The sequence below is a fragment of the Diplotaxodon limnothrissa genome, linkage group LG22 (assembly GCF_057381915.1).
Source record: "Diplotaxodon limnothrissa isolate DT_005_m linkage group LG22, D_limnothrissa_male_GT1.1, whole genome shotgun sequence".
NCBI classification, from domain to species: Eukaryota; Metazoa; Chordata; class Actinopteri; order Cichliformes; family Cichlidae; genus Diplotaxodon; species Diplotaxodon limnothrissa.
Genome location: NC_140616.1, coordinates 464,976 through 486,430, shown reverse-complemented (window position 1 = coordinate 486,430; position 21,455 = coordinate 464,976). Strand labels below are relative to the sequence as shown.

At 47.0% G+C, this 21,455-nt stretch overlaps 2 protein-coding genes across 3 annotated transcripts; both read left to right on the top strand.

Moving 5' to 3' along the window:
* The first annotated feature begins 1,899 nt into the window (after positions 1–1,899).
* Positions 1,900–6,488, top strand: LOC146609068 (uncharacterized). The gene is made up of 6 exons (XM_085347027.1): positions 1,900–2,082; positions 4,980–5,125; positions 5,387–5,451; positions 5,936–6,097; positions 6,180–6,284; positions 6,371–6,488. The coding sequence occupies exons 1-6, from the start codon at positions 1,936–1,938 to the stop codon at positions 6,409–6,411; spliced, it is 666 nt and encodes a 221-aa protein (XP_085203153.1). The 5' UTR covers positions 1,900–1,935; the 3' UTR covers positions 6,412–6,488.
* A 4,136-nt stretch (positions 6,489–10,624) lies between these two features.
* mindy1 (MINDY lysine 48 deubiquitinase 1) lies at positions 10,625–21,416 on the top strand. 2 transcript variants are annotated; one of them, XM_085347026.1, is made up of 12 exons: positions 10,625–10,670; positions 11,936–12,540; positions 12,618–12,863; positions 13,012–13,184; positions 14,673–14,730; positions 15,022–15,086; positions 15,186–15,344; positions 17,877–17,979; positions 18,057–18,199; positions 18,274–18,468; positions 18,551–18,691; positions 19,436–21,416. In XM_085347026.1, exons 2-12 carry the CDS (start codon positions 12,225–12,227, stop codon positions 19,499–19,501), a joined length of 1,665 nt encoding a protein of 554 aa, XP_085203152.1. In that variant the 5' UTR covers positions 10,625–10,670; positions 11,936–12,224; the 3' UTR covers positions 19,502–21,416. The 2 variants fall into 2 exon arrangements, with proteins under 2 accessions (XP_085203152.1, XP_085203151.1); XM_085347025.1 differs by lacking the exon at positions 10,625–10,670 and adding an exon at positions 10,698–10,842.
* Positions 21,417–21,455: the final 39 nt, after the last annotated feature.

Here is a 21,455-nt window from a genome sequence, read left to right as displayed (position 1 = left end):
CTGCATGAGAATCCTCTGCAGGTCAGCGCAGGATATACAGGTGAGTTTGCTGCACTCTGATTGGTTTACAGTAAAGACCAGTGTGTGACTGGTGCACAGTGGCTGTGGATTCATGGTCACAGTTAGCTGATATAAAGACAGCATCAACAGTGTCAGTGTAGAGGATGGAATCAGCCAGGACAGCTCAGGGGACATCTGCTCACATCTGGATGAATCCAGGTGTGTACATGCACAGAGAGCAGCAGGTCAGCTGATCACAGCCTGCACACCAAGAACATCTACTGGTCTAGCTGTACCTGAATTGGGACACACCCTTTGTTGGCTGGATTTACGTACTGCAGGGACACAAACATGTCCTTAAAATGTCTTTTTGAGCTCAGACTCCACTTTATAATATTCTGTGTGCAGCTGGAAAACACCACTTGCACTGTGCCCCACAATCTTTATTTGTCACTGGCATTTAGCTAATGAGTAATCCCAAGATTGCCTTTCACCTAACTGCTGACACGGGTTGCAACATAGCTGGCATCAGTGCTGCCAGACTTAAGCATTCCCAACCCCCGCCCGCTTCCTCTGACACATGTAGGGTCTTGGGTGGGGTGCCACACAGGCCACAGTTGGAAGGCCTTTGGCTTTGCTCGCTGTGCTGTGCAGCCACCCGTCCCTCCTTTTTAATTATAAAGTAGTATTTACAGACCACCACATACAGGACCCTGGGGGACAGGTGCGTTACCCAGAGGTTGGTGGCTGGGGCTCAATTTTACATGCACCTTATACATTGGGGGGGGCAGACTGTTGACAAGCTGTCAAGTGCTTATGTTGCAACTGTCCCCTAATTTGTAATAGCACTCTAGGTTTCATGCAATCATACTCATTATTCACACCTCATACGCTCACGTCCACCAACGCATGCACCCTGTAGGGCATGTTTAACACAGACAAGCAGGGCGGGGAGCAGGCAGGTCTTTCTACACCCGTTTCCTGCACCCTACCTGAGCCCGGGCTGTGTGTGTCTGTATGGTCAGCACTTCCTGTTCCTGTTCCAACACACAGTGGTGGTTTTATGAACCTAATCGGTGTAGTCAGTTTAATTAAAAAAACAACAACATCAACAACATCTTATTTCATAGCGTGATCTTGACGTGCATCATTCAAAGCACATTTTCTGTTGATTAACTCACTGATTCTATTCACTTTATTCACTCACTGTCTTTACTGTTTTGCTAGCTTAGCTTAGCTTGTAGCCGACTCGCTAGCAGCATGGCTACTTCACCTGTCCCTCCTGCACTTTCCTGCTCATTGTGTCAAATGTTTAGCTACTCCTCGGCCTCCTTTAGCAGTAATGATACCTGTAATAATAGATTAATAGATTAGATCATAGAATAATAATAATATAGAATAATAACAGATTAGATCATAGAATTGAATCATATCTGTTATTAACCTCTGTCTCTCTTCCACAGCATGTCTGCAGTTTAACTCATTGCTGTGTGTTATCTGGCTTCATGGACAGAGCATTTAATGGGATCTAAAGCTGTTCATTGCACCTTCAACCAAGTGTTATGCATTAGGTAAAACCCGGACCATAAGTCATCTGGAGCAGTTTTACAAAATTCGGTAAATGTGATGCAGTCCTTCCTCATCATCATCATCATCACTGTCTCTGCTGTAGTCGCTGTGACTGACGATGGCAGCAGTGGTGGCAGAGTTCAGGCTGTGTTTAGTGTTATCCCGAGTACCAGTCTGAATGTCCTTGATGGCTGCTTAAACAAACCCGAGCGAGATCGATACACAAACACAGAGGTTGTGAAATCACAGAAGGCCCAGAAACATCTGAACTGTGCGCAGGAAAACCTTTGTGTCCAAACAGTGTAAACCTGCAGGTTTGTCTCTCCTGCAGCTCGTATAAAAACTGAGTGGCTCAGACTTGGTGACATGCCTGCCACCATCAGCATTATGAATCTGTGGCTCAACTGTCGCTTCCATTTCCTGTTTGCAGCGCTGGTTCTCAGCAGCTCGGCTTTGACACCTGAGGAATGCAAACCGCTGGTGACGCCGCTGTCTATGGAAGACCCCTCTGTGGTAAGACTCCTCTGATTGCTGCCTAGGTCTGTGGGGTGGGCTGTGGAGTTAACAGGTGAACGTGGTGCTGAAGTCATTGTTTGCTGTGGAGGTTCAGACTGATTTACAGCTTCATCATTAAATAACTGCATCTTAGTTTCCACTGCAGGATGGATAAAATACTTTGGTTATTAAACTGCCTACAAATGTAGACTACACACTTTTATTTGCACTTTGAAGTGGCTGAGTGAAGCTGTTGGAGAATATTTGGTTTTCACTAACAATGTTTTTTCACCTGTCCCATTTGGTTCTTTTGCCATCAGAATTATTGTCTAAAGGCAAAGAAAGATGCCCAACGGATTTACTTTACCAAATGGACCGTGCTGTATTGGTCTGTTTGATTCACCTTTGCTTTTACTGTTTATTTTATTTTCACTTGCTACACACGGGACAGACATGACTGGGGAAAGAAAAACAGCGGGGAAGAGGGACGGGGATAAAAAAACTAAAGCCAACAAAATAAGCAGACAAAAAATACAAATATCAATCACCTGGGTCACCTGTTGACAAAGAAAAAAGGGAAAACAAGCAAAGAAAAAGAGCAACATAATAAACAACATCATCGTGATTATCTATGTGAATATAACAGTAAATATGTCTGTGAAGGTTCTCAGTCATCCAGGTCATCGTAGTCTAAGGAGCTTCAAAGAAAAGCGTCTGGACTTCTTTAAGTTGCTTGAAGACGTTTCACCTCTCATCCCAGAAGCTTCTTCAGTTCTAAGGTCAAATGGTGGAGAGTCCCAGATATAAACCTAGTGGGAGTGACCCCCCACAGAGGGACAAAAGGACCCCTGATGATCCTCTAATCACCTGATTAGTGGCTCAGGTGATTATCTGGGACTCTCCGCCATTTGACCTTAGAACTGAAGATTATTATTATTATTATTATTATTATTATTATTATTATTTTATTGTGCAGCACGTAGGATTGACAGCGCACAGTGTGCTTTGAGGTAGGAGCCAAAAAGGGTGTAGTTTGTGTGTGTGAGCACCCGTGTGTACACCTGTGAGCATGGACGCGCTTGTTTTTAAAAGGTTCCTTCATGTAATGATCTGCTAGAGGGTGTGGGGGGGCCACAGCCCCGTCCTCCAGGGCATGAAGCAGGTATGGAGGAGATCAAGACTCCAGACATCCAGAGGCCCCCAGAACACAAGAGACCAAGGAAGACCAACAGAGGGGCAGCCGCGCCACTGTCCCAGTAAGAGCTGAGGAGAGTCCCAGATGAGGGCTCACTCAGCAGCCGCGGAGCAGAAGCCAGGGGGGGTTGCAGTGACGCGCCCGTGAGCTGCGCCAGAGTGACCGAGCCCCAGGCCGAGAGGCCGAGGGCACCCCACCCCCGAAGTGGCCCGAGCGAGCCCCAGGCTCCAGGCGCCGATAAGCAGCCACCAGGAGTGAGCCGGTGTGTACCTGGACGCCCACCCCCAGACACAGAACCACCAACGCACCGATGTCTGAGGGCGTCTGTCACTGGCAGGGGAAGTGGTGGTGGGTGGAGATAGGCCTCCAAACCTTGGAGGGCCTGAGATGTCCCCAGAGAGGTGGCGCCTGACACCCAACCTGACATATAGACACAGACATACAGGCACACACAGATACAAACATCCATTCCCCCCCCTCATGCTCTCATATGCACTTACTCCACACTCAACCAACGTGGAGACAGACATAAAGAGACGCTGTACACACAATCACACTCCCCAAGTGTACTCTAAGCCCCGGGTCTAGGTACCCTTGCCCCTGGAGGGGGGAACTGCACCCAGACCCAGGTGGTGTTACCCTCTTCCCTGGGGTGGGGAGAAGCAGACTGCCCCGACTCCGCAGCAGCAGGGAGGCCCCACACTCCAGACCGCAGTCGGACGGCCAACTCCTCCTCCTAGCCCCCCCGCCCAAACAGGCAGCAGAGAACGGGGGTGAGAGAAGACTCCAAACCTCCCTCCACCCACTCATTTGTAGTGTTGATGCATGTGTGTTCTAAGGTGCATTTAAAACCCAGGAGGGCTTGGAGCTACCTGCCAGAGAGCAGCAGGTAAGCGCATAGCCCCTCCTGCTAGCCCTCAGTGTCTACCTGTATTTAAAATTGAGAGGTGGGCAACGGCGCCAGAGGTGAGGTGTACACCCTGATGGTCTTCTGGATGCCGTGTAGCGTGCCCACCCCCAAGATCGTACATGTATGTGTTATGAGAGTGTGAGTAATGTGAATGTCTAAGTTGTGGGATAAAATTGAGGCTCCACAAAAATGGAGCTCAGCATTGTTAATTTCATGTTTCCTGAGTGACTGAAGCACATTTGAAACAACAGAAGTCGAGCCTTAAAACCCCAAAAATGTGACTAGTATCAAAAGGCTAAAAGTAAAATTACATAAAATCCACCCATCCATTCTCTTCCACTTCCATTATAAGTCAGGGTCGCAGGGAGACTGACATCTATCTCCATTATCACAGGAAGCAGGCACACCTGGACAGGTGTCCAGCCTGTGGCAGGGCTAACACAGAGAAGTGTGTGGACGGAGAAAACATGAAAACAGGAAGAACCCAGCCAGATGGGAGATTCCAGATCTCCTTGCTGTGAGGACACAGTGCTAACCACTGTGTGCAGACAGCGCCCTCTCCTGTCTTATTTAGTTATTGTCAGTAATAGTGATTGTCGATTGATTATTATTATTATTGTTGATTATGATTAGTGACTTATTGACTGGTCAGTGAGATTCAAACAGGGATCTGTTTTCTTCAGGTGTGACAGCTTCCTGTTGGGTCAGGAAGAACAGGATACGAAGCGCTGTCATGTTTTTGGTTTATTTAATAAAACTCATGTAGCAGGCAGCGTGTCAGCTGACTAGGCCACTTCCTTGTCTGTGCAGATGTATGGCAGGGTGAACTTCCTGCTGGGCTACACCAGTCACGACGTCTACAAAGCTTTGCTGAACCTGACCGACAGCTCCTGGGTGAAGATCAGCGCCTCACCAGTGCGCTCTGGGGAGGTCGTCATGTTGCAGGAAGACAGGATGTGAGCTCATCACACGCATCAACATCTGTTACCATTAAGCCCATCCATCCTGCACCAGAGGGTAGCAGGGGACAGCAGAGGGCAGCAGACAGTAACAACACAACAGGGGGCAGCAGGGGGTAATAAGAGGCAACAGAGGGAAGCAAATGGTAACGGGGCATAACAGAGGTCAGCAGGGGGCAGCAGGCAACAGACAGTAACTGAGGGCAAGAGAGTTTCTGAAGTGGGCGTGAGTTTATTCTTTCTCTCTGATGTTCTCAGGAATGGAACCTGCATGACTTCAACGACGAACATAACCTTTGAAGGAAACACTGCCACGGTGGAAAGTACGCAACCCACTCGACCTGACACACTACAGAGAAGTTCCAACATAAAAGCTGCAAAGTTTTCATGATTCTTTTTCCTGTTCTGTCTCATTTTAGATTAACTTTTTCATTTGTTTCCAGTAATATTGTTTCTTCCATCACTCATATTTTCTCTGAAATCGGTTAATTCAAACAGCTTGATATTTTTCAGTTCTTTTTTCTTCTATCTAAGGTCATTCTAGGGGATTTTTAGCTGCTTTTTTGTTTAGATGATTGTACATTCATCCCCAGGTTTTTGTGTCATTTTCCTGCATATCATCTAAGTTATTTTCAGTTAAACTCTTTGTGTCTGATTTAATTGTCTTTTAATATTAGATTGTGTATTTGTCTCTTGTAAATTGATCTCTGGCGTTTTCCTACGTGAGGTTTTCAGTCCTCGAGGTGCAGTTGGACTTCCTGTTTCAGAAGATCATGTTGTTATTACATGAAATTTTTCTGTTCCCAGTGGCCAACTCCACGTCTTCGTTCTACTTGCTGCCGAGCTGTGACGGCTGCCTCGTCTTCGTGATAAACAGCACGGCTAGAAACACCAAACATCTGCTTAAATTACTGAAGATCGATATAGATGCCAGCGATGAGTTCGTTGCTCATTCCCTTTATCTTCTGGGTAGGACGAAAATTAGACACAGAAGTTAAAATTCTCATTTAAAATCCAAAATGTTCATCCGTTTGAGTGTTTTTGTTTGCAGGCAAAGAGTCAACCCTGAAGGAGCCGGAGCTGGAACACTTCAAGCAGCAGGCAACATGCTTGGGCTTCTCCGGAGACCCGGACTTCATCTACAACCCAGAGAAAAGTGCTTCACTTTAACTGTTTGCACTAGAATCTGAGAAATCAGTCTGAGGTGAATCAGGTGATGTGACTGTCTGTTTCTCTCTGCAGGTTTCTGTGCTGAAGGTGAAGGTATCAAGATTCCCAATTAGAGAAACCACCTACCATCAGAAACCAAGACTTCACCTGAGAAAGTAAAGAGATCAAAAACATAAAAAGTGTGTCTGCATCTTTTATTCTGGGCTTTTTAATGTAACATGGTTTAAAACCAAAGGTCTGCAGACTGCGATTACAAACACTGGTTTCTGCAGATGAGCAAACAGAAGCGATCACTGAGGAGCTGTAATCATGGCCTCAGTCTTGGCACAGAGGCTATTTTTGGTGAAGCAGCCTCTCCAGGGCTGAGTGACACGTGCTTGGGATTACAGCAATGACTCTAATATCGCTGCTTTCACAAACTGTTCAAAAGTTATAGTAATTTTAAAAAGTGTTGTAAAAACCTTTGGCCAGCAGCGTGTTAGGGGTTACAGTGTTAAGTAAGGGAATTGCCTTAGCATGGTTAAACACAGGACAGAGGAAGGTACGAACTCTAGCGAGGGTTTCATTTTAACATTATACCAACTAAGTCATTAAGTGTAACTGGATAATGAGGAAATGACTCAAGGACCGTCTTCATAAGGGAGGGACCTAAGGAGGATATCAACCCATCGCCTTGCAGTGTTGGGAAGGTTACTTTTAAAATGTATTCCACTACAGATTACAGATTACATGCCCCAAAATATATTTTGCAACGTATTCCGTTACGTTACTCAATGAGAGTAACGTATCCTGATTACTTTGGATTACTTAATATATTATCATGCTTTTTACAGCTACATGAATGTGATTTATTACTATTACTGAAAGTTACTCTCCACACCAACACCAGCTAGATGTTTAAATCATAATATAAATGAGTAACAGTAGGTGGACATTAGGTAAGGCTGCACTTTTTGCAGCGATCTCGTATAGAAAACTATTCGGCGCGTATATAAAACAGGTGAGCGGCTCCAAACCGTGGTAAAGGGACCTCTGGCTAATACGTCGGGTTCGTGTCGGCTCGTAGCTGAAAACTAGCTTTACTTTGTTGTCTGGGTCAACTTTGCTAGCAGAGACAGAGAGAGGCGTTGAAAGGCTGCTCCAACGGAGCTTATTGTTTCAGAGGAAACAGGAACACGGTGTACAGTCGAGTCTTAATAGCTTACTCACAGCTGGGCTCGTCAGGCACTCTTCTTGGCTGCAGTGGTTGTTATTATATTTACATGCTTCCAGCTCCCGTTTCTGCTCAGTGACAGCTTGTACTTTTCCTTTTTCTCCCTCACTCACAGACACATCACGGGTCCATCCTCCCTGCAGCACAGACTACACTGCCCATCAGGCTTTAGGGCGATGCCTGTAACACTTCCTGTTGCCTTCATATTAAATCATTTAAAAAAATATTTCTTCACGTCATTATGAGACGCGAGATTGAAACACGGGCATTTGTGCCTCTTAATGCGTGTTTTGTTTGGGTTTCCAACAGCGTGGAATTACCAAACATAGAGAGGGCATAGCCGAACATATGAAACAGGAAGTACCGCCGTGTAATCCATTTATTTCAACAAAGTAACTGTATTCTGAATACCACCTTTTTAAACGGTAACTGTAACGGATACAGTTACTCATATTTTGTATTTTAAATACGTAACGGCGGTACATGTACTCCGTTACTCCCCAACACTGTCGCCTTGTTAACAAAATGCTTAACATGACATTAACATGACTTTACAGTCAGAGGCCGTCAGTGTACGCGGAGGTCGAACTGGCGACCTTCCGGTTACAAAATGAGCTTCACAACCCCCTGAATTATGGATAATTGAAACATTGGTGTTCATCTGAACAACAAACTGGACTGGACTCATAACTCAGACGCCCTCTACAGGAAAGGGCAGAGCAGGCTGTACCTGCTGCAGAGACTCAGGTCGTTTGGAGTGGAGGGCCCACTCCTGAAGACCTTCTATGACTCTGTGGTGGCCTCAGCCATCTTCTATGGCAAGCCTATTCAAATGGCGGCCCGCGGGCCAAATGCGGCCCAGAAGCAACCTGCGAGTGGCCCTGCCTGTGGTCCTAGCAGAAACATAGAGAAAACGCAAAAAAATTAATTCATTCATTAATTTTTAAAAAAATTAAAAATTCCTACAGCGTAGTGTAGACTGTGAATGCAACACTTCTAGTAGCCTAGCAATATTTAACCCACAATGCACCGTGATGTAAACATATTAAACAATCATTGTAATATATGATGCGACAACAGCATGTCTTTCTCACTCCTAAAGCGCAAAATGAAACTGACAATGAAAACTGTCGGTTTAACCCTGCCTGGACTGACAAATACTTATTCATTTTACCGAGTTTAATAATCTTACAACATGGTAAGATTATTACCATGTTGTAATTATTACCATTATTATTACATTATGGTAAGATGTACTACCAATGTACATGGTAGTACAACAGGAGTTGTACTACCATGGTGAGGGTCCTGTACAGCCCAAGAGAGAGCTGCAGCATCTTCCCTTTCTGCTTCTTGGCGAAGAAGAAAAGGCCTTTCACAGATTCTGAAACGGTGAAATACTGCATGCTGGCCGTGGTGGATGCGGTGAAAAGTGATGAATAAATTAAAGTAAGTGTGACATCTGCTATTAAAAACGTACCCCTGTAGGACAGTTCAAATATTCGTAGAGTTGAAGTTCTGGCGTCAAACGAGTTTGAAATGCTGTTAGATGACCTGAAGAAAACTGATGTAATGTCTATAGCAGGAGATCACAGACAGAACTGATAATGCACAGTTGTGCGTATATGTCCGTTTTTTGGATGGGAAATTGCTCGGTTTACTACCGTTAGAGGGACACACAGCTGGCGAAATAATGTTTGAGAAGATTTCAGCTCTTTTTGAGGAAAATGGTCTGGATATGAAGCGTGTCTGTATACTTGTGACGGATGGGGCTCCATCCATGGCAGGAAAAATGAGTGGTCAGTGAAATATTTATTTTAATTTGAAAGGGAATTATCAAAATGTTTTTTTGTTATTATTATTATTATTTCAAATGTGCAAAAAAATTTTTAGTTATGGCCCCCCTTTTTTAAATGGACCTTTTGGTGTGCATTTGTGAGGTCATCAGATTTACAGGGGAAAAGGAATAAAAAAAAATACTTGTTTTTCAGTACAGTTGTGTGGGTTTGAAATTGATCATGATCTGTTGCTTACTGGCTTCAAAAAAAATATCTGGCCCAAATAAATTCCTTGGTTTGAAAATCTGGCCCAACTAACTTCGTAGTTGAATAGCCATGTTCTATGGTGTGGCCTCTGGACCCAGTGGAGGTGGTGAGTGACAGGAGAATGGTGGCTAAGCTGTCATCCCTGTTGGACAACATCTCCCACCCCATGCAGGAGACTCTGACAGCACTGAGCAGCTCCTTCAATGGGAGACTGCGGCACCCACGGTGTGGGACGGGGAGATTTCGCAGGTCTTTCCTCCCCACTGCTGTCAGACTCCACAATAAAGACTTTTGCAGCTGATCAAACACACTAACCCACACATGTGCAATAAGACTGCTATATGTGCAATTCTTATGCAATTCTTCTTCTGACGAAGTTGTATTTTTGTATTTTCCTACTCAGTTGTATATAGTATTTGTATTTCTATTTTATTCTATTGTATATATTATTCTATTCTATTTTATTCTATTGTATATATTATTTTATTTTATTCTATTGTATTTTATTGCATTCCAGTGTTTTCTAATTTCTGCTACATAACTTTGCACTTTTGCTGTAACAAAACAAATTTCCCACCTGTGGGACTAATAAAGGTCATCTTATCTTATTTTATAATATATTTACCCTTTGTTGTTTGTTTCTGTTTACCTAAAAGGCAGCATTTCACTCAACTTTGCAACTTAGACATGTGTACACATCTATGTCACTGTCAACATTCATTATCTCTGTTTTATGTATGTTTTGTAACAAAAAATTATTTCCCCCAGGTATTCTGATTCTGATTTATGTGGTTATATTGTTACTGTAATCACTCCTTCTGGCAATTCGTTGTATCCATTGAATTTATGCAGCTCTAGTTGCCATTTTTCTATATGTACTTGAAATAATAAACAAATTCTAATAAAACAAAACAGAACACTTTCACGTCTGGTTGGTTGGATTGGAGGCGGAGTCAACTGGATAGACTCTCCCTGCACAGTTTTCGGTCCACCTCGGCTCGATTCGTGAAGCCTGGGTAATGGAGGCGGGGTTTGTACGAAAACAGTCAAAGGTGAGCGCACCGCCCGCCCATGTTACCGTGGTCCACAGATGTAACGCACTCTGTGGAATAAGGTGAGGGAGCGAAGGTGAGACCGGACGTGACGTATACCGAGTAGAAGTTGCTCTGTCAGGAGGGTACGACGCGAGTTGAAGCTGTGAAAACGTCACATTTTGTTTGTAACGTTTTATTTTCTTCATGTTTCTGATTGGCCGAACCCGACAGCGCGTGCCCGCGGTCTGAGAGGTGAGTGCGCCGCTGTGGCTGTGAATGCTGCCCCGCTCAGAGACCAAAAAGGACATAAAGTTAAAAAAGTCTTATCGCGTTTGGCTGTCAGTGCCAGCTAGCTCATGCTAAGCTAACGCGGTGTGTAACATCTGTACGGTTCGTGTTGAAGCGGCTTCCCGCTCCGCTCGGAGTTCCGCTTGTTTGGTTTCTCTGCGTTTCTTCCCAGGCCCTCACGAGCTGCTGCGCGTGAACATTAATGACAATTTTACGACAGAAAAAGTTCACAGCTAGCCAGTTGGCTAACAGGCAGCGTAGGCTGCTGAAGCTTAGCGGATGTGGACGGACGGTGGGCGGGACCTATGAACCTGGCGGAGAGGAATGTAAACAGGTAGCACGCGCGTTCATCTGCCAGCGTCAGCGTTCTCCGCGAATCCGCGCCGGACCCGGTAAGCTGACCGGTTTTCGGGAGGAGGGCACGGGCCCGGATGTCGGGGTTAACCGGAAGAGCAGGGTTAACCGGCCGCTCCGCAAGACCGGGGTCAGCTGAGGCTGCCACCCGTGTGTGTGCGAGCGTAAGTCACCGCTGAACCCTTCTCACCTAATTGAGGAGCGTCATGGGAAACAACTTTCCTTCACGTCGATCTTGGGAGTGAAGCAGCCGCCCCCCCAGTACAGGTCACCTGTAAGGCTCGGAGCTCAGGTGTACAGCAGCGGTCCAGGTGTCGGTCTGCGTTCTCAGCCACACCCCTGCTTCTCTCACGGTCACAGCTGTACCCCACAGCTTGGGGGGAGCTGCTTCCGTTCAAACAGCTGAGGGTGGATGTGCAGTGTTGACCGTCAAGTGGAGAGTGTGCAGATGTTTATCAGAGTTTACACCTGTGAGGCACACACAATGTTTCTGTGATGTCACAGATCTGAGAAATTAGTGGATGGAGGTGACGCTGCACCGTCACTCGGAATCCATCTTTAAATCAGCCTCATGGCTGCACACAGCTCTGAGCTAACTCCACAACTCAGACACACAGACAGAGACACACACACACACACACACACACACACACACACACACACACACGTGTGTTTGCTGACTTCTTCTTCTGTGTTTCCTCAGGTGTGACTGATGTCAGAGGGCCGTGCTGCGTCTCTTCTCTGCTCAGATTTTCTGCAGCCATGGTTGCTCTCAGGTAGACCGGTGTGTCTGTTTTCCAACACCCTTGGCAGGCGGCGGGCAGGTGATCGTTCTCTCGTGACGATCTCCTGGCGGCCATGTTGGAGCGCCTCCTGCTGTCTTAAAGCCACCCGATGCTGAGGTCTAGTTTCTCTCGTGACCACGTCCGTCTAAGTCATCTCTCTCCACGTGTTGTCATACGGAGTCGTGCCTGTGAAGCCGTCAGCTGATCATGGAGGAGTCCAGGGAGCAGCCTTCCGCCATCGCTGACCTGGAGATGAAATGCGATTCAGAGGAGCCCACTGTCAGCTCACAGACTTTCTCCAAAGAATGCACCTTAAGCGTGACACCAGCGCACCTCAGAACTGACATCCCCAACACAAGTGGCGGTGCCGCTGACAGCCCTGCGCTCGCCAAGGTCCCGATGGAGGAGGAGGAAGAGGCCACACCCACGCCGCCAGAATCATCGCCAAGTCCATCATCTGAAAACATGACTCTAACAATCGCCACCACCACAGAGGAACCCACGGAGGCTGGGGCAGGACCAGGTAGAGGAGGAGACATGGGTGAAGGGCGGGGCCTAAGATGCCCAGAGGATCCCTCATGGTGCTTCTATTGTCCGCAGGTCTGGACGTGGAGGAAAGCTCCTCGGTGGTGACAGCGGGTGGCTCAGACGACCAGCTGGAGTCCACGGACTCGGCATCATTCTCCATCCCCAGCTTGGAGCTATCGGATGGGGTCGTGACAACAGGAAACTCCCTGGACGTGGATGACGGCCTGTCGTCGTCGTACTCGGCGCTGGGTGCGGAGGGCTGCTCGCCATCCACCGAAGTCCCGAGTCTGCAGGACGAGGCGGCGCTGGAAGCTGCCGGTGAGGCGTCCATGTTACTGAAACTGTGCTCAGCCTGGTGCCTGACTGCACTTCTTCTCTGGGTTTATTTTGCGATGACACCTTAGTACTCCAAATAAATGTAACTTTGTTTAGCTGAGTGTGACTGCATTTCTCCCCCTCCCCACAGGGGGTGCTGCTGCTCCTCCTACTGCGGCACCGGAGCCTGGGCCCTCCATGCCAGCGTATTACCTGGTGAAGTGGATCACCTGGAAGGAGAAGAAGACACCCATCATCACCCAGAGTGAGAACGGACCCTGCCCCCTGCTGGCCATCATGAACACGCTGTTCCTGCGCTGGAAGGTGAGAATCACCATCATTTAAAGGGCGGAGCGGCAGGTGGATGTTCATCTCCACCCAGCTGCAGCACACAAATCTAAAGACAACAAGTTGCACTACGCAGGTACGCAAACATCTGCCTGAGAACCTTCAGGAAGTCAGGGCAGGTGTTTCCTGTCTGCGTCGTCATGGTAACATAAGAACCTGGAGGTGCATGTTACGTGTTCCAGCTGTTTGGAAGGGCAGGGCTCAGAGCTCCCAGGTTCCAGTCGGTCTGAGCTCGTTGTTGTCATGCTCAGACTTGCGCCGAAGACCGGGAAAGGTTCAAGTCAGATTTCTAGCAGCTGAAAGGTGGCTTTGGTTCCCAGGGAAGCTGGCCTCGTTAGAAGGCATGGGAGAACCCTTTCCTAGTAGTTCAGGTCCTTGAAATTGTTTTTACTGCACAAAAGGACGCGAACGCGATGCTAAAGTTCAAGCACAAGTTCAGCTCTGTGCCCACATCTGCACAGAGAGCATGCTAACGTTAAGCTAGTCAGACAATATGCTAACGCTAAGCCAGCCAAGAACAAGAGTGATGCTAAAGCTCAGTGTATGCAGACCAGAGCCTAGCAGCTAGCGCCTGAACTTCAACAGGTAACAAGCTGTCACATCATCCTGGTGCAACATCTGCGAGGAGCTCGTCCTGGTACTGTGACAGCAGGCGTGGGACGTAATAAGAATTTAGCAATTCTGATTCCATTATCAATAGAATCTATACTTATTGATCAGATTCGTTATCGAGTCTCAACAAACAAACATGTGGCCCACAGCATGAAATTAGTCTGCATGAAGGTCTTAGATGTGCTGCTTAGTGATGACGGTCACCCTCAAAGTGGAGAATCGATAACGAATCTGATCAGTAAGTATAGATTCTACCGATAATGGATAGTTCCCATGCGCGCTATCACAGTACCAGGATGAGCTCCTCGAAGATGTTGGACTGGGCTGTTGTGACAGGTCGCCCCGAAGACGGCGGTGGCAGCATTAAATCACAAAGCCTTTGACTTTTCGTTGAAGGGTGTGTCTGCGGCACTGCAGTGCATGAAGCTCTTATAAGTGTTCTCCCAGACTTCCCGTGCTTGGTGGGATCTACACCTGGACGCATCTAGAATAGTCAATAACACTCACAGCGACCCCTAGTGGCAACAGGAAGTTAACTGTTAGAACCATGTGGTGTACGTGAATCCGGTGCTGTGGGTTCACCTGTGCTTCGCCTGTGGCGGCCGCTGGCCTCAGGTGGTTGAGCAGCTAATGAGACACTTTGGATGAACCGTTATGTAGACCGTGGTTTCAGATGTTCCTCTGAGAACCAATCAGAGCACTCTAAAATGATGTAACTGTGCAGACGTCTGTGTCGTCGTAAACAGCTTTGATCTTTTTTAGTGAGGGACAGAAGAGGAGACACCGGCGCTCACGCTTGATAAAGTTTATAAATGAACTGACCTGTGTGTGTGTGTGTGTGTCGCGCCGCAGGCCAAGCTTCCTGCTCAGACTGAGGTGGTCACCACAGAGGACCTGATGGCTCACCTGGGTAAGAGCGACTGTGGGTAATGTATCAAACGTATCGATGATGAAATTAAACGTGCCGGGTAGCACGAGCAGGAGGCTGGGCGCTCGCTCGTAAACGTGGAGGGTCCACGTTAAGTAGACGATGAGTTCGCTCCTGGCACAGCTGTCGAGAATGATACTGTCCGCGGAGGTCACATGGTACACGGTCTGCAACACGTCGGGTTAAACCAGGATTCTCACCTGTGAGTGTTTGAGCTGGTCAGGTCGTGGCGGGCTGTCCTACTGACGATGTTCCTGTGTGTGCGTTGTTCAGGAGAGTGTGTGCTGTCCGTCACTCCTAGACAGAAGGCCGACGGCATGGAGCTCAACTTCCAGCAGGTACCAAGGAAGCACACGGACATGCTGGTTCCCATACACGCTTTCAATTAGCACGCCGTTTTGGGGAGGAGACCATAACGTGGGCGTGTGTGTTTGCAGAACATGAGCGACGCCATGGCGGTCCTCCCGAAGCTGTCTACGGGGCTGGACGTCAATGTGCGTTTCACTGGCGTCACGGACTTTGAATACACGCCCGAGTGCATCGTGTTCGACCTGCTGGACATCCCGCTGTACCACGGCTGGCTGGTCGACCCTCAGGTGAGTGTGTGTGAGCGTAAACGCAGGACTGTCCAGGTCCTTAACGAGGTTTTAACAATGCAAGGTCAGCGGTTTGACCCCCAACTCTTCCAGTCTGCTTGTTGAAGTACTCTTGAGCAAGGGATCAAACCCCGGAGTTTCTCCCGAACCTGTGTGAGCTCTGGATAAAATGCTCTGAATGATGAAGCAGGTGATTGGCTCGTTCAGCCAATCCCCATGGGTACCGTCAGCTGATTGGCTGATAGAGCTGCAGATGAAGCAAGAAAATTAATAAAATGTTCTGACATTAAATTATCAACACAATAGACAGAAAGATATCAGGATGTATAGAAAACAGAATATTTATAGAATGAAAGAAAATATGAACAAATGAAGGAAAGTATTAATAAACATGAATATTAATAAACTGTCTGGAAAAAGTGTTACGGCCTCAGCTGGGCCTCCTGGAGTTGCCTGTGTGGGCGTGTCCTAGCGTCTTCATGCCTTCGGTGACAGCTGACTGCTTCTATTAGTAACTGAACTAAAAGAGACGGACGAGCCGCTATCAACATTTAAAGAAGCAGAACAAAACTCAAGCGTTGGTCAGTAAACTGAAAAGTCAAAAAAGGATTGGTGACCAAACACAGTCCTCTCCACCAAGCAGGAGCAAACAATCACAAAACACAGCTCACTACCTGCAACCACTAACATGGCTCTCTGGCACCAGAGCTCACCTGAAATACTTTTAATTGCTGAAAGGAGTGAGCTGTTCAAAAGGTGGCAGCTGAGGCAGGAGAGACGGTAGGACACGCCCACACAGGCAACGCTTGGGCCGTAACAAAAGTCAAGTGTTGGTCGGTGCCAGACTTACTAGTTGTTTAACCTAGTTGTTAAAATGTTAATTGATTCCTGATGCTGGTAAAATATCATCTTAAATGTTATGCAGCTATCTGCCACCGGACGGCGCATCGTTGATGACACACCTGTTAATCTCATCTCTTTGTTAGAATAAGATCGTAGTTACAAACAGCGGTTCTCCGTCAGGAGGACGGGCTCTGTCTTAGGAGAGAGTTCAGTCGTTATGAGGGGTTCAGAGCAGAGCCACTAGTCCTCCACATCACAAGGAGGCAGCTAAGGCTGTCGCCTCCTGGGCACGGTGTTCCTGCCAGGCATGTCGTACCGGGAAGAGGCCCGGGCTTGGAGATTACATCTCGGCTGGCCTGGGAGCGTCTCACGTGTCCCCGGATAAGCTGGGGGTGGCGTGGAGAGGGAGGGCCCTGCTTCCCTGCTGCTGCCCCCAACTTAAGATGAGCGGGGAAAAAACGGATGTGTAATTTATTGTTTTCTTATTTTTAGATTTGAACTAGGGCTGGGCAATATGGCCTAAAATTCATATCGCGATATAATTTGAAGCACGTGCGGTAACGATATATATCGCGATATATTCTTTTCTTCTGTATAACGTATTTTACACACTATAAGGACTTAAAATCCTTTCATTTTCTCAAAAATCGAGAGTGTGCCTTATGTATGAATTCTGGTTGTGCTTACTGACCTCAAACCGATTAAATCTGTTAAAATGTTTTAGTACAACTTTGGTAAGCCGCACTGCTTGATGGCTTGTCAGAGCATTACGGCAGTGGCGTTTGCAGGGTTACTGAAGTTGGGCTAGCTGGTATATAATGTTGTGCTACGTGATTGCTAGCGACACAGCTATGTTAGCATAACATTAGCACAGTGAAGCTGCAGGATGAACGCTAACTTTTTTTCCACTTGACAAAAGTTAACGTGAGAGATTCTGGTGGTCAGGGACAAATGCAATCGCATAGCAGGATGCTGTACACGGGCCAAACTTCAGTCAGGAGAACAACTGAGATCATTCATCCACAATACGAGGTTAGTTATTAATATACTGCAACAACATGGGAACAGAGCAGCTGTGAGAGAATTCAACATTTATGAATCAATGTTACGGAAGTGCAGTTTTTGGCTTTCCCCACATTTCAACAGTGCTTAATCTCTTTACTGTGACTGTTGCCCGCCATAATTTGCAGATGATAATGGTTGTAGCCGCTGCGATGCTTTCGACCAAAACGGGCGCAGCTTGATGACATCATCAACATGCGCTATCGCGGTAGAACGGTATAGTCAAAATCTCTATCGTAGGCCAAATTTATATCGTTTATATCACCCACCCCTAGTTTGAACTGAAGTGGCTGTCAAGCGTGCGTCATTCATATTGCACGACACACTTTTAGTTTAGCGGACGTTAATCTGTCATATTTGAGTAACACATGAACATCTTTTGTAGTAACATATTTTCATATCATAGTTAACATCGGTTTAAGTGTTTCTCTCCTTCATTGTCTGTCTGGAGTGTGACGTGTAATGTTGATGATGCTGCACAGTGAAGTGGCATGATTGCAGGTTTTTAATGTCCATGTGGGATTTTTATTTTTTGTGACATGGTCAGACATGGACATGGACATCAGTCAGACTCTCTGTGGCCGCCCACAGGACAGAATGATGTAAAATTCCTGATTGTGTGTTCAGAGTCCAGAGATGGTGGCTGCTGTGGGCAAACTGAGCTACAACCAACTGGTGGAGAAAATCATTGACTACAAACACTCTGCAGAAAGCAGCCGAGTCAGTGAAGGTAACGTGTTTGTGCACAGTACCCAATATGTACACGATGGCCCGAACATAATAATTGTGCACGTCTGTGCCGGGCAGGCCTGGTGGCGGAGCAGTTTCTGGAGTCGACGGCGACTCAGCTGTCGTATCACGGCCTGTGTGAGCTCAACGCGACAGCCAGAGAGGGCGAGATCTCAGTGTTCTTCAGGAACAACCACTTCAGTACCATGATCAAACACAAGGTGGGGCTGTACACACTGCAGTACCATGACCAGACACAAGGTGGGGCTGGTAATGCACTTGTCTCCTCTCTCAGGGGCACCTGTACCTGCTAGTGACAGATCAAGGCTTCCTGCAGGAGGAGTCTGTGGTCTGGGAGTCGCTTCATAATGTCGAGGGTGATGGAAACTTCTGCGACTCCGATTTCCGGCTGTGTCATCCTCCTCAGAGAGCTCCACCCACCCCCCACCTGCCACCCAGCGCCCAGGAGCAGCAGCGGCAAATTGACCAGGTGAGCTCACCAGGTAATATCATTGCCACCGAGCTCTTTGGCCCGTTAGCACGTCTCTGATGGGTGTTGTTGTGGGTGTCAGGACTACCTTGTGGCAGTGTCCCTGCAGCAGCAGCAGGGCGGGGCCCCGGGGCCCCTCAGTGACCTGGAGTTGGCCCGGCAGCTCCAGCAGGAGGAATATCAGCAACAGCAGCAACTCCAGCAACAGGGTTCAGTGCAGCAGGTAAGCTCACCTGGAGACAAGCCGGCAGACTGTGGGCAGCACTTGTAGGCCACTGCTATCACACCTTAATCCAAAATCAGGTCTCAAACAGGACACACTGAATCATTGGTGTGGAACCGGAACCTTAAAGGGGGCATGAAACTCTGCACGTGAAGGCTTGTTTACATCACAGAGCCCAGCTCGTCGCTCTGGTAACCACCTGTCACCTGACTCAGGCTCTCCTCCACAGTCCTCATTTATAAAGTGTTGTACAAACACAGCTAACAGCCACTTCCTGCTGCAGACACAGACAGTAAAGTGACCGTAGATCCTGGTTTAACATGAACTGACTGCTGCAGCGCTACAGTGATCCCCTCACACTGATGGTCAGCTTCACTGTCCTTTCCTCTGAGGTATCGATCCTGTCACTTGTTAGCTCAGTCTGTTAGCCAACCACGTGATGTCACGCTGCGTACTGACAGGAGAGGGCGCTGTTTTTAAAACTTTCAGCACTTATTTGTTAAACCCGGCTGAGTTACATCAGTGTCTGAGAGCAGGTGTCAGTGAGCCTTCATGCACATAGTTTCATGTCCACTTTAAAACACCTGAGTTAGCGTTCAGAAGACGAGTGTGAATTATTAGAATAAGTAGTTCTGACTGCCACGTAAATGTCACCATGAAAAGATTTTTTTTTATTGATCTCAATGTGACAATAATAACCGTGACATGAGGTGATTACACTGTGTTATTGTTACGGTGTTCCAGGTCAGAGGTCAGGGGGCACAGCAATCCAGGAGAAGAGACAAGGACTCAGACTGCGTCCTTCTGTAGACTCTTCAGCAACGCCGCCATCATTGTCGTCTGTCACGCCGTCGGACTCCTGTGTGTCTGCGGCGGGCGGGTGAGGGGTCACGTTCGATGCCAAACCTCCCAGCTTCCCCTTTGTTTCACAGGTCAAAGGTCTTTAGGATGCGCTCTTTGCCAATGTCTTTATTAACCATTAATAAATATCGGACAGCGATGAAGTGATCAGACGGAGCTGTGGCTGAAACAATGACCTATGACTCTGCAGCTGTGTTATTTCGCAGCTCCTACTCCTCTGTGGGCTTCCTGAAGTTGACCAATCAGTAAAGTCTTAAAGGGGAGGAGCTAAAACGGTCAGAAACAAAATGTTTTAGCTCCTCCCCCTTTAACCCAGTGCTTGCTAACCCCGCCTCCTCCTGTGGCTGCGGTTAAAATTCCTGAAACGAATGGAAACATGATTCCTGCCTCTTTCAAACTCGGACAAATTTAACTTCGTACAAACCAAACGACTGAAAGCTGCTGGCTCTGTGTAAGGATATGCCCTCTGTGACATCACAAAGATCCCAGACTAGGACAAAACAAAATGTTAAGAATGGATGTTTCCTCCAAATTATTGAAAGTAAGTGTAATTAAAGATAAACACCTGAGCGCTGTTGTGCTGTGTGTATTACTGTACGCTGTAGCTGACGAGCACCTTCAGGCAACTGTTGTTGTAATTTGGCGCCGTGAAAGTTAAACCATGACATCGTGTTCCCACGACGAGGACGGAAAAATTAGGGTTTGTCTGTTTGGCCTGACTGAAGGAGCCGATGGTGATGTGACACGGCAGGCCATTATTAACCTCGAATGTGACGGCTCCGTAGCGCTGCTTTAGCTAAAAACGGGTCTTTCACTGGTGTTTCCTGGGACCAGTTTGACCAGAACCTCCCAAATATTCAGTCTGAAGTTGTGAAAGAAAAATAAGATCCTGTGATTCTCCGACTGGTTCTTTGTTTCCCTGCAGATTAAAACGAGGTCGTCACGGTTGTGACATTTGACCAAATTATGACATCAAAGTTTGGATTAAACACGTAAAAAAAGACATTTTAATATCACTGAGTTTTTGTTTTTCTGTAAACATTAACCACGACTGATTTCATCACCAATAAATTTGGCTTAAAGGAACAAATGTAAACGCGCGTTGAGTTTCATGTCCCACAGATTCATGATTGAGTCACTGGTTTATTTTGTCCTCTTCACTTGCAGTGACTCAGTTTTTAAACTTGAACTAAAGTCTTGATATAAAACTTTTACCTGTAAATGATTTTGTGGCCGTCATTCACAGTGAGTGGACAGACCAGCCGTGACGTCGTGGCTGTTTTCTATATTTTCTCTTAAATCTGCTGTGGAAACAAACCTAAAACTCAGGACGTTTGAGGTGAAAACCTGCGAACTGTTCGTCTCTGAGTTCAGACTTGGTGCAGTTTCTTCTTCAGATCAAACAAAGAATTAAGAACCTGTTTAACGCCACAACAGCGTTCCCGTCATGCCTGTCAGGGTTTTAGGCACGGACGGCAAAAAGATGGACGTACCTACTCTGACGCCACCTGCTGGTTAGTGAGATCGTCACTGCAGAACAGCAGTTCACGTAACCTCTTTGAAACCAGGCGGGTCCACATTTCGCAGATTTGTTCGTGTGTCATTAATCACCCATGCAGAGCTTACTCACCTCTATAGGGCCTGAAGTCTTTGCAGCTACAGCTATCGCCATCTGGTGGCCTTCAGATAGAACGCAGGCACTTTCTCTCTGGCTTATTTTTTTTCATACCTGGACGTCACCTCCATGTTTTTATCGTCTGTGGTATTTTATTTATTAGTTTAGTTTTCTTTGGTGTGACTGTTGGCCCGCCGCTCTGTTCAGGCTTTGTTTAATCTGCCGTCCTGTCAGATCGTCAATAAAAACTCTGAATTTGACTTCAGTTTCATGGATTTGTTCACAAAC